Source organism: Rhinolophus hipposideros (assembly GCF_964194185.1).
Source record: "Rhinolophus hipposideros genome assembly, chromosome: 4".
Lineage (NCBI taxonomy): Eukaryota > Metazoa > Chordata > Mammalia > Chiroptera > Rhinolophidae > Rhinolophus > Rhinolophus hipposideros.
Window position 1 is genome coordinate 29,964,415 of NC_138050.1, and position 12,836 is coordinate 29,977,250.

Sequence of the window (12,836 nt, forward strand, 5' to 3'; positions counted from 1 at the left end):
CTTAGGACATAATTGAGAAATAAGGTTGCAAGGGAACTGCTCCCTGCAAGGCTCGAGCTGACCTCACCCCGGAAGACTAGTTGGTTCAAAGAACAGTGAGTGGCACATGAATTATTTAAAAGAGAAAATCATTCCTGATACAGATATAGATTGGGTTTGGGCAAGTCTACTTGACCTCATGCCTTTTTTAAACAGAAAACTGTAAGGCAGATTTACTTTTACTGCAAGAACTGAAGGAATGAGAACACAAAGCCTATAAAAGTTCAAGAGAAAAAAATCCATCACCTAGAAAAATTGTTTACTGGGAAAATCAATTAAATGTCTTAAAAATTGCCAGTCCAAATATTCTTAATGATTCAAGACAAAATTAGAATTCAACTTTGAAATAATTACTGTGTTTCCCTGAAAATAAAACCTAGCCGGACTATCAGCTCTAATGAGTCTTTTGGAGCAAAAATTTATATAAGACCTGGTCTTGTATTTAAAATAATTAATTAAAATATTAATTTTTGCTCCAAAAGACGCATTACAGTTGATGGTCTGGCTAGATCTTATTTTCAGGGAAACATGGTAACAAAGCCAAACTTCGTGTTGCAAATTGTTATTGAAGGGTGAGTGACTAAGTTCCCTTTCTAGAATATAGTTTGTTGTTTATTATCATGTTTTCAAGGTGGTTTTCATAGAAATGAAAATTAAACAGAAAAAGCTGTCAGACTTTACCACCCACAAAATAGAAGATAATGTATCACATTACTATGTGTTCAAGCTTCGATGGGGCACGTGCTGTCAGGGAGGGGTAACGGGAAGAACCAACATTTGGTGCTAGATTTTTAGTTTAGGAAAAGAGGTAAGACATACTTAAATATATATATAAAGCAAAAAGAACACGTACTACAATAGAAGTACAAAAGGCACCAAGGGCATGCAGAGAACAAGCTATCAGTAAGAGTAGCGTATTCCACACAAGGTAGTCTCTGAATCTCTGTTTTCACCCCAGTTATTATGTTCAAATTAAATTAGTGCTATTAATTTCTCCAAATAACAAGCTTTAGACTAGCTGGGTACTGTCGCAGGAAACAAATAATTTTAAAACATTCTATTTCCAGATCTCTATAATCTATCAACAAACCTTAGGCTCAGGAAAATTAACTTTCAGATGAGTGTCAAAATCTTAAAATTGAATTTAGAAGTGAAGAATACAAGATGTGATCATAATCTATATATATTTTTTTCTATACCTTAAACATTTCTGGTTTTCACAACAGTAGCAAGGTCTGCAGCAAAAATCCAGAAGCCACTATAAAATTAAAATAATACGTACTTTCTCCTATATGTTTTTGTTTCTCAGCTTCTAAAATTACACCTACCATTTTATGGATGACTTGTTTTTTAGAGAAAAGATACTACAGACATGGGGTGAACAAAAGGTTGGTCTTTAAAACATGTTTGAGTAATCTTATGTTGGTGATAATTATAATAAAGCAAAGCACTTCAGATTTGTGCTCACTTCCCTTAGTGAGATTCAGTTCTCCATAGCATAAATACCTTCATAAAAAAAAGTTTCTGGATTTTTCTCTATTCCTCTAGTCTTAAGTAGCTAAAGAAGGGATGATGTAACAAGTTTTCACCAAGTTAGAGTGATGCTGTTTGAGGTAGACTGCAATGTTGTTTTTACATTTCTTTTTGCTCAAAGCTTCTGGTACTCTAGCATGAAAAGCCCTATAGCTTCTGAAGCACAGTAAAAAAGTGAAAATTGAACTTATTACCGTTTCCTTTACATTTGGTTTTCTCTCACGAATATTTGAATAATCTTGATGAAGCTGTTTAAAATTAGATAAGAAATATGTTGCATTCCTAAAAGAAGATTTTCTCTCCTTAAGTTCATCATATTTTATTTGTAGTTGTTTCAGCTGTGGTTCTAACCTAAAAAAAAGAAAAGAAAAAAGTTCCTAAAAGTAAATGACAGTATAATGAAGTGTAACAGCCTACAGTGTATGAGACTGAGTGTGTAAATATATTGAGTGAAGTTAGAAAAAACAGGGAAGGTGGACTAGATAGTTTAAAATATCTTTGGCTCTGAAATAATGAATGTGTGGAAAGATTCTGGATTTCAATTTAAAATGTAGATAAAACTCTGAAATACGAAGCTCACAGAAGAAAACACCCTATCTATCCTGAAATTCTTCAAGTCATTTTTAGGGTCTTGGAAGCTACTGAGTTAGAACATAACATTGTATGGCCTCAGGCAGGAATAGACAGGCATTGCAGTTTAACAGCAAAAGCACGGACAAAAAAAGCTTCCCTTTGCCCCTTCCTCTGGTCAAAATTGTGTCCGTTTCCAAGGTCAGATAAAACCAGTTGGGGGAAAAAACTATCACAGTGCCCGGATGAAAAATATATGATCTTGGGCAAAGTGCTTTCTCTTCAGTGGCTTAGTTTCTTAACCTACAAAATTAAAAGGGATCACTTGGGTTTTATGGACTAGTACATAAAAGGAAGGGGTAAGACTGCCAATTTTTTCTTCTCACAAGATATAAAAAGCAACTATCCTCTAATATCATGATTTTTTATTTTATAAAAGAAAAGTCCTTTTACCAGTTCTGTACGTTGAACAAATGCAACACTCTGGAAGACTCACTAGTGTGCTGTCTGGTCTGCAGTCAGGAGTGCAGGATATGGAGTCAGTGGTAGACATCAGATCCTGGCTCCCCCGCTTCCTACGAGTGGGGCTGTAGGTAAAGCTGCCTCCCTGTGCCTTTGGTTTTTCACATGTAAAGTTAAAACAATGACACTACTTTTTTTCTTTTTATGCTTTTTCAAAATATCCAGGCATACCTCATTTTATTGTGTTTCATACATGTTGCTCTTTTTCTTTTCTTTCTTTTTGTTTTTTTTTTTTTTTTTGGTTACAAATTGAAGGCAAGGCCCTCCACCAGCAAAAATTATGACTAGTTTTGTTGAAATATTTGCTTTATTGCAGTGGTCTCGACCCAAATCCACATTATCTCTGGGTATGCCTGTACTTCTCAACTTTTAAAATTATATCTAGACAAAGAACCAAGAGGCTGGTCTTTAAAACATGCCTGAGTCTTATATCGCCTTGTTAACAGCCATAATCACCTGCCTCACAGATTATGATTAATGAGTTGGTGTATAATATAATGCATTTAGGGTGGTGCCTAGCATACACAGGAAGTTTTTTTTTTTTTTTAAGTGTTAGCTATCATTATTGTACTGTCTTTAATTTTCTTATTTTGGTCTGGGCCAGGTGAGCGCTTTATCATGGGCCGTACCTGTCCATAGATTAGATATGGAAACCAATGGACTAGATAACCAGTTCCTCCATCTTCTAACTTCTGTGGCAGCGCTTCTCTAAATCTTAGTAATTATAGGCTGTCTTTTCTGATACCACTTTCTCAAGCTATATTTAAATCTCCCGAAGAGCAGAGAGCATATCTGATACTGCTTATACTTCCGCTGCTTTACTACCAGGCCAGCAGCTCACACCACATCCTGGTCGGACTGAAGAGCACCAAACATCACTAGTGGCCTGACAGCAACCCAGTGTGCTCGTCTTTCAGGACCACGGGGATAGCCCGAACAGTTCACTGGTCCAATACTCGGGAATGGACTCGCATGAGTGTCATACCAATTCAATGATTGTTGAATCACGTTCCAACAATATTAACAAAAACTGTTAACATTTATACAGCACTTCCTGTATGCCAGTCACTGTGAGGCATTTTCTGTACATTTATTCATTTAATTCTCACAACACTCTGCGAGTTGGAAGTATTATGCTCATTTACAAATGAATGATCCGAGGCCCTGGGATGTTAAATAACCTGCCCAAAGTTGCACAGCCAGTAAATGGTCGAGCGTGGATTCAAACCCAGGCAGTTTTGTTCTAGAGTCTATGCATTAACTCTCTAATTAGGCTGCCTCTCAGGCCACAGTTGAGAGATCTAATGGCAAATATATCAGTGCCGAATTCTCCTTTGTTAAGAGCTTCTCCGACTCTGCTGCATAACCCACCTTCACTGAGCTTCCACACTCAAAGAAAACCTGCGATTTTAATGCAACACAGCAGCAAGGTTTATTAGCCCCACATGACACAGCACAATCTTTCTAAGATCTCAAAGAGGATTTTGATGTTATCTTACCGAAGCAGTTCGTCCTGGACTTCAATCAAACGCTGCCTTTTCTTTTCAATATCTGAAATTATCTAAGTAATATAATAATTTGTTAAATTGATTTCATAAATATTTGGGCATGCCATGCACACTGTGCCAGGTACTAGAAATAGTGCAAAACAAGACAGACCCCATTCTTTCTATCATGGAACTTTGGTCTAATAGGGAAAACATATATATATAAGCAGTATGTAATTACAATTTCTGACATGTGGTATCAAAGAAGAGAACTCTGAAAAAGACCAGCAGGGCTATTTACTCCAAGACTTGGAAGTGGGGGCCAGGTTTTCACCCTGTGAGATATAAAGTAAGGAGTTTCACTTTTATCTAGAGACACTAGGAAAATGTTGAAGAAGGGGAATGTCATGATACATTTGTATTTTAAAAAGAACATTTCAGTAAAATCAATTTTATTATCTTTGCCATCACTTTTAGTGACTACCTAATATTCCATTGCTGGACATTCAGACTGTTCCCACTTGCTTGTAAGCAATGCAGAGTTGACCAGTAAGAGATTAAAATGGAAGGAAAACAACAACAAAGGCTTGTAATGACTAGAAGGGAAATGTATACTTCCAATACATTTCTATTATAAATGTAGACGGGGAGCTGCTCTTCCATTCCTAGATTCAAGCAAGTTTAGAGCTAGAACGTCAGAGGTCATTTGGTCCAATCAGAAAGAGATGATGGGGAAAGGAGGGCTTACTGCTTTCTGGCTTGTTTCCCTTGCACACCTATTTGCGTACAGCTCTCAAAAATGTGGTACAACATTGAAGTAGCAGAACCAGCACAACAAATGAGGTCTCTTGACCCTTAAACCAGTATCCCGCCCAGGCTTTCCTCTTACCTGGGACAAGTCTTGATTCTAAAAGGCTTTGCTTTCTGATATCCACAAAAGCAATAAGTATACATCACACAATACTTATCCATACATGTGGCCATCTTGGGCTTCAAAGCCATTTTTAGGCTAACCAGGATCCCCATTCCTTAGCGTGCATTAACAGTACTCAAACACAAAATCAATCAAATAAAAGCCTGACTAAAAAGATAAAAATCTTATACAAACCAATGGTCATAAAACTCAGAGTCAAGTCTACATAGCTCTTCTCCATTATAGCGTTCTATATGGCTGTCTGCTTCTCGCCACAAGGACTTACCTTAGCATTCTTCCTTTTCAGAGTTTTCAACATCTGCATTTTTTTAAGCTACACAAAACAAAAGAAATATTTGCATGGCATTTCCAAAATTAAACACTTATTAGCTTATGATACATGACATTTAGTTTAAAACAACATGGGAAATATGGCTAATTCTAATGAGTTCTTTACTACATTGCCAGCAAATGCAGTCCTTCCTAACGATATGCTGCCTCAGGATTAGTAAAGATTTAGACCAATGAATTTATGTCAGTGAACTTACCATTTTGATGAGTTCATCTTTTATATTAGAATGAAATGTATTGATGGCTTTCTTGCAAATTTTAGAGTCTATATTTTTTCTGTAGAATAAAAGAAAAATCAAACATCTAGAAAGGTGTGTTTTATTTGCTTAGTATATCAACGCACAATTTGGCTTACACCATTCTGAGTATCTAAGATAGCATAGTCAGCTTACAGCACTTTCTCAGGCTTTAAAAAAATACTGGAAATATCTCAACAAAAGGAAAACAGCAGGAAATTCTTTTTCCTAAACCCTCAAGTATATGGTCAGCTTAACTCTTTGACACTGGCCACGGCCACAGGTGATACAAGTAATGTGGAAATGCTTACAACCAATCCCAGCCTTTTCCTCCCCCGATCCAACGACCAGCAGACTTTAGCCCCTCCCTCCCTGCCTGCTAACAACTGGAGGAATGAATAATTATATAACATGTTTGGTCTCTGTGACCCCAGGAATCCAACCTGTCAGTTCCCACCAGTGCTCCAATTCAGGTGACACAGAAACCCTTCCCTCAGGCAGCACCCAAAAAAACTGGAACACTGGGTGACGGTCCACTCATCTCTTCCTCTCCCAAGGAAGAAGGAGCGCGCAGGGCCATTTTTCCTAATCCTGCTGAGCTGTGCCAGCCTGTGTGCAGTATTGCCAGTTCTCTTTTGCTGCAACAAACTGCTGAGCTCTTTTGTTCTCCATGTCCCCCAGGCATCTAAAGTATGCTGGTTCCAACCAGTCACAGTGTCAAAAGCCAGCTGTTGAATTCTTCAAAAACTATTAGGTTGGTGAAAAAGTAACTGCGGTTTAAAAGATTGAAAATTGCAAAAATCACAATTTTTTTTGCACTGACCTAATATAAAGCTGACCCCAAAAGGAAACTGATTCAGGTCCCTGTCATAAGGGAGACCTTATGACCTCCTGGTGTGGCTTAGTCGGCTGAACGGTAGACGCATCGCGACTGTGCAGCAGCAGCAGACACTGTGCCAGAGCTGCAGCTAGACGTCTACCCTTTCTGCATTGGCACAGGAGGGTACTATAATTTAAAGTGTCCTTTTATTTTAAAATAGTAAATCTCTTGTATAAGTGCCAGTAGTTACAAAGTTATTTTTTTCTTGGAGCAAGTCCATCAGGAGAAGAGTCACCCAAGAGAAGGGGACCAAACTCATGGCCTAATTCTTCAGAAGCTAAGCATACACAAAAGAATGCCTGCATTTTTAAATACACATCTTTGTATAAGTTTTCATCATGAAATGGGTGTTAAAAAAATATTTCTAGTGACATCAGCAAGGTGGTGGAATAGGATACCCCAGACCTCATTCCCCCCCAGGAAAACCAACTTACCTATACATGGCCCACAAAGCCTTTGTGAAAATTCCCAAAACCAATTAAGTTGCATTATGCCAGGCAAGTTTAAAGTCAAGAACACCCACATTTAGACATCTAAGAAAATCCATTTCATATCAACTGAGATAGACATTCTTCCAAGCCAGCACAGCTCAGTTCTATTAAAAGGAGATGCTTAGTTCGTGGTTTCTCCCTTGGGAAGAAAAAGAGAAGAGTGGAATATGTCCAATATACTGGCTTTTCAGAAGGCTGCATGAGGGACTTATTTTTGTCTTGCCTGACTTGGAGTACTGACAAGGAACCAGCATTCTACGGATGCCTGGGGTACATGGAAAACAAAAGAGCTCAGCAGCCTGTTGCAGCACCAGAGAACTAAAATACCACAGATACACACAAGAGGGAGCTCTAATCTTTAGAGATTACAATCTCCTGAAAAAGAAACCTCTCTAGTTGGGAAATTACACACAGAAGACCAAAGAAGATACATCCCCAGAAAAAGGTTGACGGACCCCCCCATCCCAGAAACTCTACCTCTATAAAGCCAGTCTGTAAAGATTATAAGAAGTGGCTGCTTTTTAAAATGCACAAAACATGGTAAAAAATATATATACATATATTTTATGTATAAATATAAAATATAAAATAAATATATTAAATAAATAAATATAAATATAAAATATAATATATCTGTATATTTTATATGTATAATATTATATATATATATATGGTACAGGAAGAAACAAGAAAACATGGTCCAATCAAAGAGAGAAACATAAAATCTCCAGAAACATAGACCCTAAAAAAAGGAGACCTGACAGAAATTACCTTACAGAATTCAAAAACAATCATCTTAAAGAAGCTCAGTGTGCTACAAGAAAACAGATAAATTAAAAAAGGAAAACAATGCATGAACAAAATGAGAATATCAACAAACTATTAAAAAGAACCAAATTCTGGAACTGAATAATACAATGACAGAGTTAAAAAAATTAGAGGGATTCACAAAAGATTTCATCAAACAGAGGAAAGAAACAGCAAACCCGATGATGAATCATTTAAAATTATCAAGTCAGAGGAAGAAAAGGAGAAAAAGAATGAAAAAAAAGCCCAAGGGACTCATGGGACACCAAGTATATCAATATATCCATTATAGGAGTCCAAGATGAACAGAAGAGACAGAGAGCTTATCTGAAGAAATAATGGCTCCAAACTTCCCAAATTTGAAGAAGTAAACAGACACCCAAATTCAAGAAGCTCAAGGGACCCCAAGAAGAACCCAAAGTGGCCCACATTGAAATGCATTATACTCAAACTGTCAAAATTCAAAGACAGAAAATCTTGAAAGAAGAGAAAAGCAACTTGTGCACAAGGAAGCTCTCATAACATTGTCAGTAGATTTCTTAGCAGAAACATTACTGGATAGAAGGATGTGGAATGATACACTCAAAGTGCTGGAAAGAAAAAAAACCCTACCATTCAAGAATGCTATACCTAGTAAAACTATCCTTCAAAAAATGGAGAAATACTTTCCCCGATAAATAAAAGCTGAGGTGGTTCATCCCCACTAGAACCACCTTATAAGAATGATTAAAGGGAGTCCTTCAGTTGAAACAAAAAGATACTATACAACAGCACAAAAGCATATGAAAATACAAAGCTCTCTGGTAAAGGTAAATATATAGGTGAATACTGCATCCTGTAATACTGTAATGGTGGTGCATAAGTCACTTTTAATACTAGTATGTAAAAGACAAAAGCATTAAAATAACCATAAAACTATGTCAATGGTTAAAAATATAAAAGGTGTAGTAATCTGTGGCATCGATAACATAATGTGATCCGCAAATAGCGGGGGAAGGAGATGTAAAGGAGTTTTTGTATGTTATTGAGTTTATCAGTTTAAAGAAGATTACTATAAGATGATTTATGTCATCCTCACAAAAAATATCTATAGAAGCACATAAGAAAATGAGAAGGGAATCAAGGCATGTCACTACACAAAATCAATGAAACACAAAGGAAAATAGCAAGAGGAGAGAGAAAACTACAAAACTTATAGAAAACTAACAAAATACTGTCACTGTCAGTAATTCCTTTAAATGTAAACTGATTAAACTCCTAATCAAAAGAAACAGAATGGCTGACTGCATAAAAAAAAAAAACAAGATCCAACTATATGCTGTTTACAAGAGACTCACTTTAGTTAAGTGTAAGGAAAATACACAGGCTGAATATAAAAGGATAAAAAAAGATATTCCATCAAATGGCAACCAAAAAAAAGCAGAGGTGACCATACTTAGACAAAGTGAACTTTAAGTCAAAAATTTTCACAAAAGACAAAGGACATTATGGAATGAAAAAAAAAAGGGTCAATTCATCAGAAAGATAACAAGTTATAAACATATATGCACCCAAAACTGGAGCACCCAAATATATGAACTGACAGAATTAAAGAGAGAAATACAAAGTAACAGTAATAGTATAAGATTTCAATACCTCACTTTCAATAATGGATAGATCATACAATCGCTCAATAAGGAGACAGAACTTGAATAAACCACTTGGACTTATTAAACCTATAGAAAATATTCTACCCAATAACAGCAGGATATACATTCTTCTGAAGCACACACAGAATATTATCCATGATATATCACATGTTAGGTGACAAAGTAACCTAACCAACTTAAACTAAGAAATCTTAGTTTAAACAATTTCAAACAAGAAATCATTAGCAAAAGGAAAACAGGAAAATTCATAAGTATGTTGAAATTAAACAACACTTGAACAAACAATGGGTCAAAGAAGAAATATGAAGGGAAAAATCTTAAGACAAATGAAAACAAAAACACAGTGTACCAACACTTACAGGATGCAGCAAAATCAGTACTAAGAGGGAAGTTTATAGCAGTAAATACCTACATTAAGAAAGATCTCAAATCAACAACTTAATTTTATATTTCAAGGAACTATAAGAAGAGCTAACTAAACCCAAAGTTAGCAGAAGGAAGGAACAATAAAGATTAGAGCAGAAATAAACAAAATAGAGAATAGAAGAGTAAGAAAAAAAACTGAAACTAAGAGTTGGTTTTTTGGGAAAGATCAAAATTGACAAAAAAATAGAAGACTCAATCAGAAATGAAATATAGCTGATGCTACAGAAATAAAAAGTATCATAAGAAACTACTATCAACAATTACATGCCAACAAACTGGGTAACCTAAAAGAAATGCATAAATTTCTAGAAACCTAGAACCTACTAGGAATGAATCAGGAATAAAAAAAAAATCTGGGGCCAGCCTGGTGACTCAGGTGGTTGGAGCGCCGTGCTCCTAACACCGAGGTCGAGGGTTCGATTCTCACATGGGCCAGTAAGCTGTGCCCTCTACAGCTAAGACTGTGAACAACGGCTCTCCCTGGAGCTGGGCTGCGTGAGCATCCAGAGGTCCAGAAGTTGGCATGAGCTGCCATGGGCTGCCATGGGCTACCGTGTGCTGCCATGAGCAGCCGGTAGCCAGTGTGAGTGGCTGGCAGCCGGTGAGAGCTGCTGTGAGTGGCCAACCAACGACCGGCGACCGACTGCCTCAGCCGGGGGGATGGGGGGGAGCGAGCGCAAGGCTCATAATACCAGCATGGACTAGGCATCTGTGTCCTACACAACTACACTGAGAAACAATGGCTTGAACCAGAGTGTCGGTTCAAAAAATAAAATCTGAACTAACTGATAGCTAGTGAGGAGATTGACTCAGAAATCATAAACCTCCCATCACAGGTTCCAGGGCCAGATGGCTTCAATGGAGAATTCTACCAAACATTTAAAGAAGAATGAATACCAGTCCTTCTCAAATTATTCCAAAAAAACTGAAGAGGAGGGAACACTTCTAAACTAATTTTATGAGGCCAGCATTACACTGATACCAAAATCAGACAAAAGTACTAAAAGAAAACTAGACACCGATATCCTTGATGATTATTGAGTCAAAACCCCTCAACAAAATACTAGTAAACAGAATTTAACATCTTTAAAAAGGATTATACATCATGAAAAAATGGAATTTATTTCTGGAATGCAAGGATAGTTCAACATATGAAATGCAATCAATGTTAATGCGGTACAATACCAACATGAAGAACAAAAGCCACACAATGCAGAAAAAGCATTTGACAAAATTCAACACCCATTCATGATAAAAATTGTAAACAAACTAGGAATAGAAGGAAATTACATTAACACAATGTAAAGCCATGTATGAAAAGCCCACAGCTAACATCATAATAATAGTGAAAAACTGAACGCTTTTGCTCTCAGATCAGGAACAAGGCAGGGATGCCCTCTCTTGCCATTTCTTTTCAGGATAGTAATGGAAATCCTAGCTACAGCAATTCAGCAATTGGGTAAGAAAAAAAGGAAGGGGGTATCCAAATTGGAAAGAAGTAAAATCTCTGTTTGCAGATGACATAATCTTCTATGTAGAAAACCCTAAAGACTCCACAAAAGAACTGTTAGAACCAATAAAAGAATTCAGCAAAGTTGAAGGATACAAAATCAACACACAAAATCAGTTGCATTTCTATGTGCTAACAATGAACAATCCAAAACGGAAATTAAGAAAACAATACCATTTACCACAGCATCTAAAAGAATAAAATATTTAGGAATAAACTTAACCAAAGTGAGATATTTATATGCTCAAAACTATAAGACATTGCTGAAAGAAATTAAAGAAGGTACTATAAATGGAAAAACATCCCATGCTCATTGATTGGAAGAGTTAATACTATTAAAATGTCCTTAGTACCCCAAACTATCTACAGATTCAATGCAATCCCTACCAAATTCCAAGTGGCATTTTTTGCCTATGTAGAAAATAACCATCCTAAACTTCATATGGAATATCAAAGGACCGCAAATAGCCAAAATAATCTTGAAACAGCACACGAAAGATGAGGCCTCACATTTCCTGATTACAAAACATGACAAAGCTACAGTAATCAAGAGTATAGTACTAACATAAAGACAGACATCTCGACCAATGAAAGAGAACAGAGAACCTGGAAATAAACGCTCACATATATGATCAAATCATCTTCAACAAGGGTGCCAAAGCTATAAAATAAGAAAAAGAGATATCTGTTGCACAACAATGTGAATATATTTAACATTACTGAATTCATACTCTATAAGGGTCTTATGATGGTAAATTATGTGTTATGCGTATTTTATCACAATTTAAAAAAATATATCAGCCCTATTTTTAAAAAGTAGAATTTCTAACATCAATATGAAATCATGATTTTAAGATTAAAAAACATTAGAAAAATGTTTTGGCTTGGCTTTCTGCATGGCTTATGATGATAAATTGGTGGATTCTATCAACCTTAATGGTGGTGGTCTTCCCAAATGCTAGCTCTTCCAAATTCTAGTGCCTTAAAAATCGGGTCACTTCCCTACAGATAACTAATTGAATGAGTTTTAGAATATTCTAAGTTTTTAATATTTGCTTTTTATGGTATACTTCCCTACTTATACACATCGATAAACTTTACAATCAGTAAGTCTGTTATCAAAGAAACTATTCAGGTATGAGTACTAGGTAAAGGATATTAAAAATGGCTGACCTTCAAATAATTAACTTGATTTTGAAAGTAAAGCTTTTTGTGTGGTTGAGAACACTTTGTCAAGAAAATAAAATGAGATCAGTGATTCTACCAGAATTATTTGGTATGACAAAAACACAAGGGTATTTTATAATTTTAAATGTCTCACGAAAATACTATACCTCTTCTAAATCATTTTTATACCAAGAATTTAATATGATAAAAGGCAAGATGACGTTTTCACTAGAATATTGTAATTCTATAATAAGT

At 36.1% G+C, this 12,836-nt stretch overlaps 1 protein-coding gene across 1 annotated transcript in view; it reads right to left on the reverse strand.

Moving 5' to 3' along the window:
• Nucleotides 1-12,836, reverse strand: part of CENPU (centromere protein U) — a 35,371-nt gene that overhangs the window by 1,867 nt on the left and 20,668 nt on the right. Inside the window, exons 9-12 of the mRNA XM_081046409.1 lie at nt 5,613-5,691; nt 5,351-5,398; nt 4,164-4,225; nt 1,767-1,923 (exon numbers count right to left, since the gene is read on the reverse strand). Coding sequence (XP_080902535.1) covers nt 1,767-1,923; nt 4,164-4,225; nt 5,351-5,398; nt 5,613-5,691 — 346 coding nt within the window. The remainder of the gene's footprint in view (nt 1-1,766; nt 1,924-4,163; nt 4,226-5,350; nt 5,399-5,612; nt 5,692-12,836) is intronic.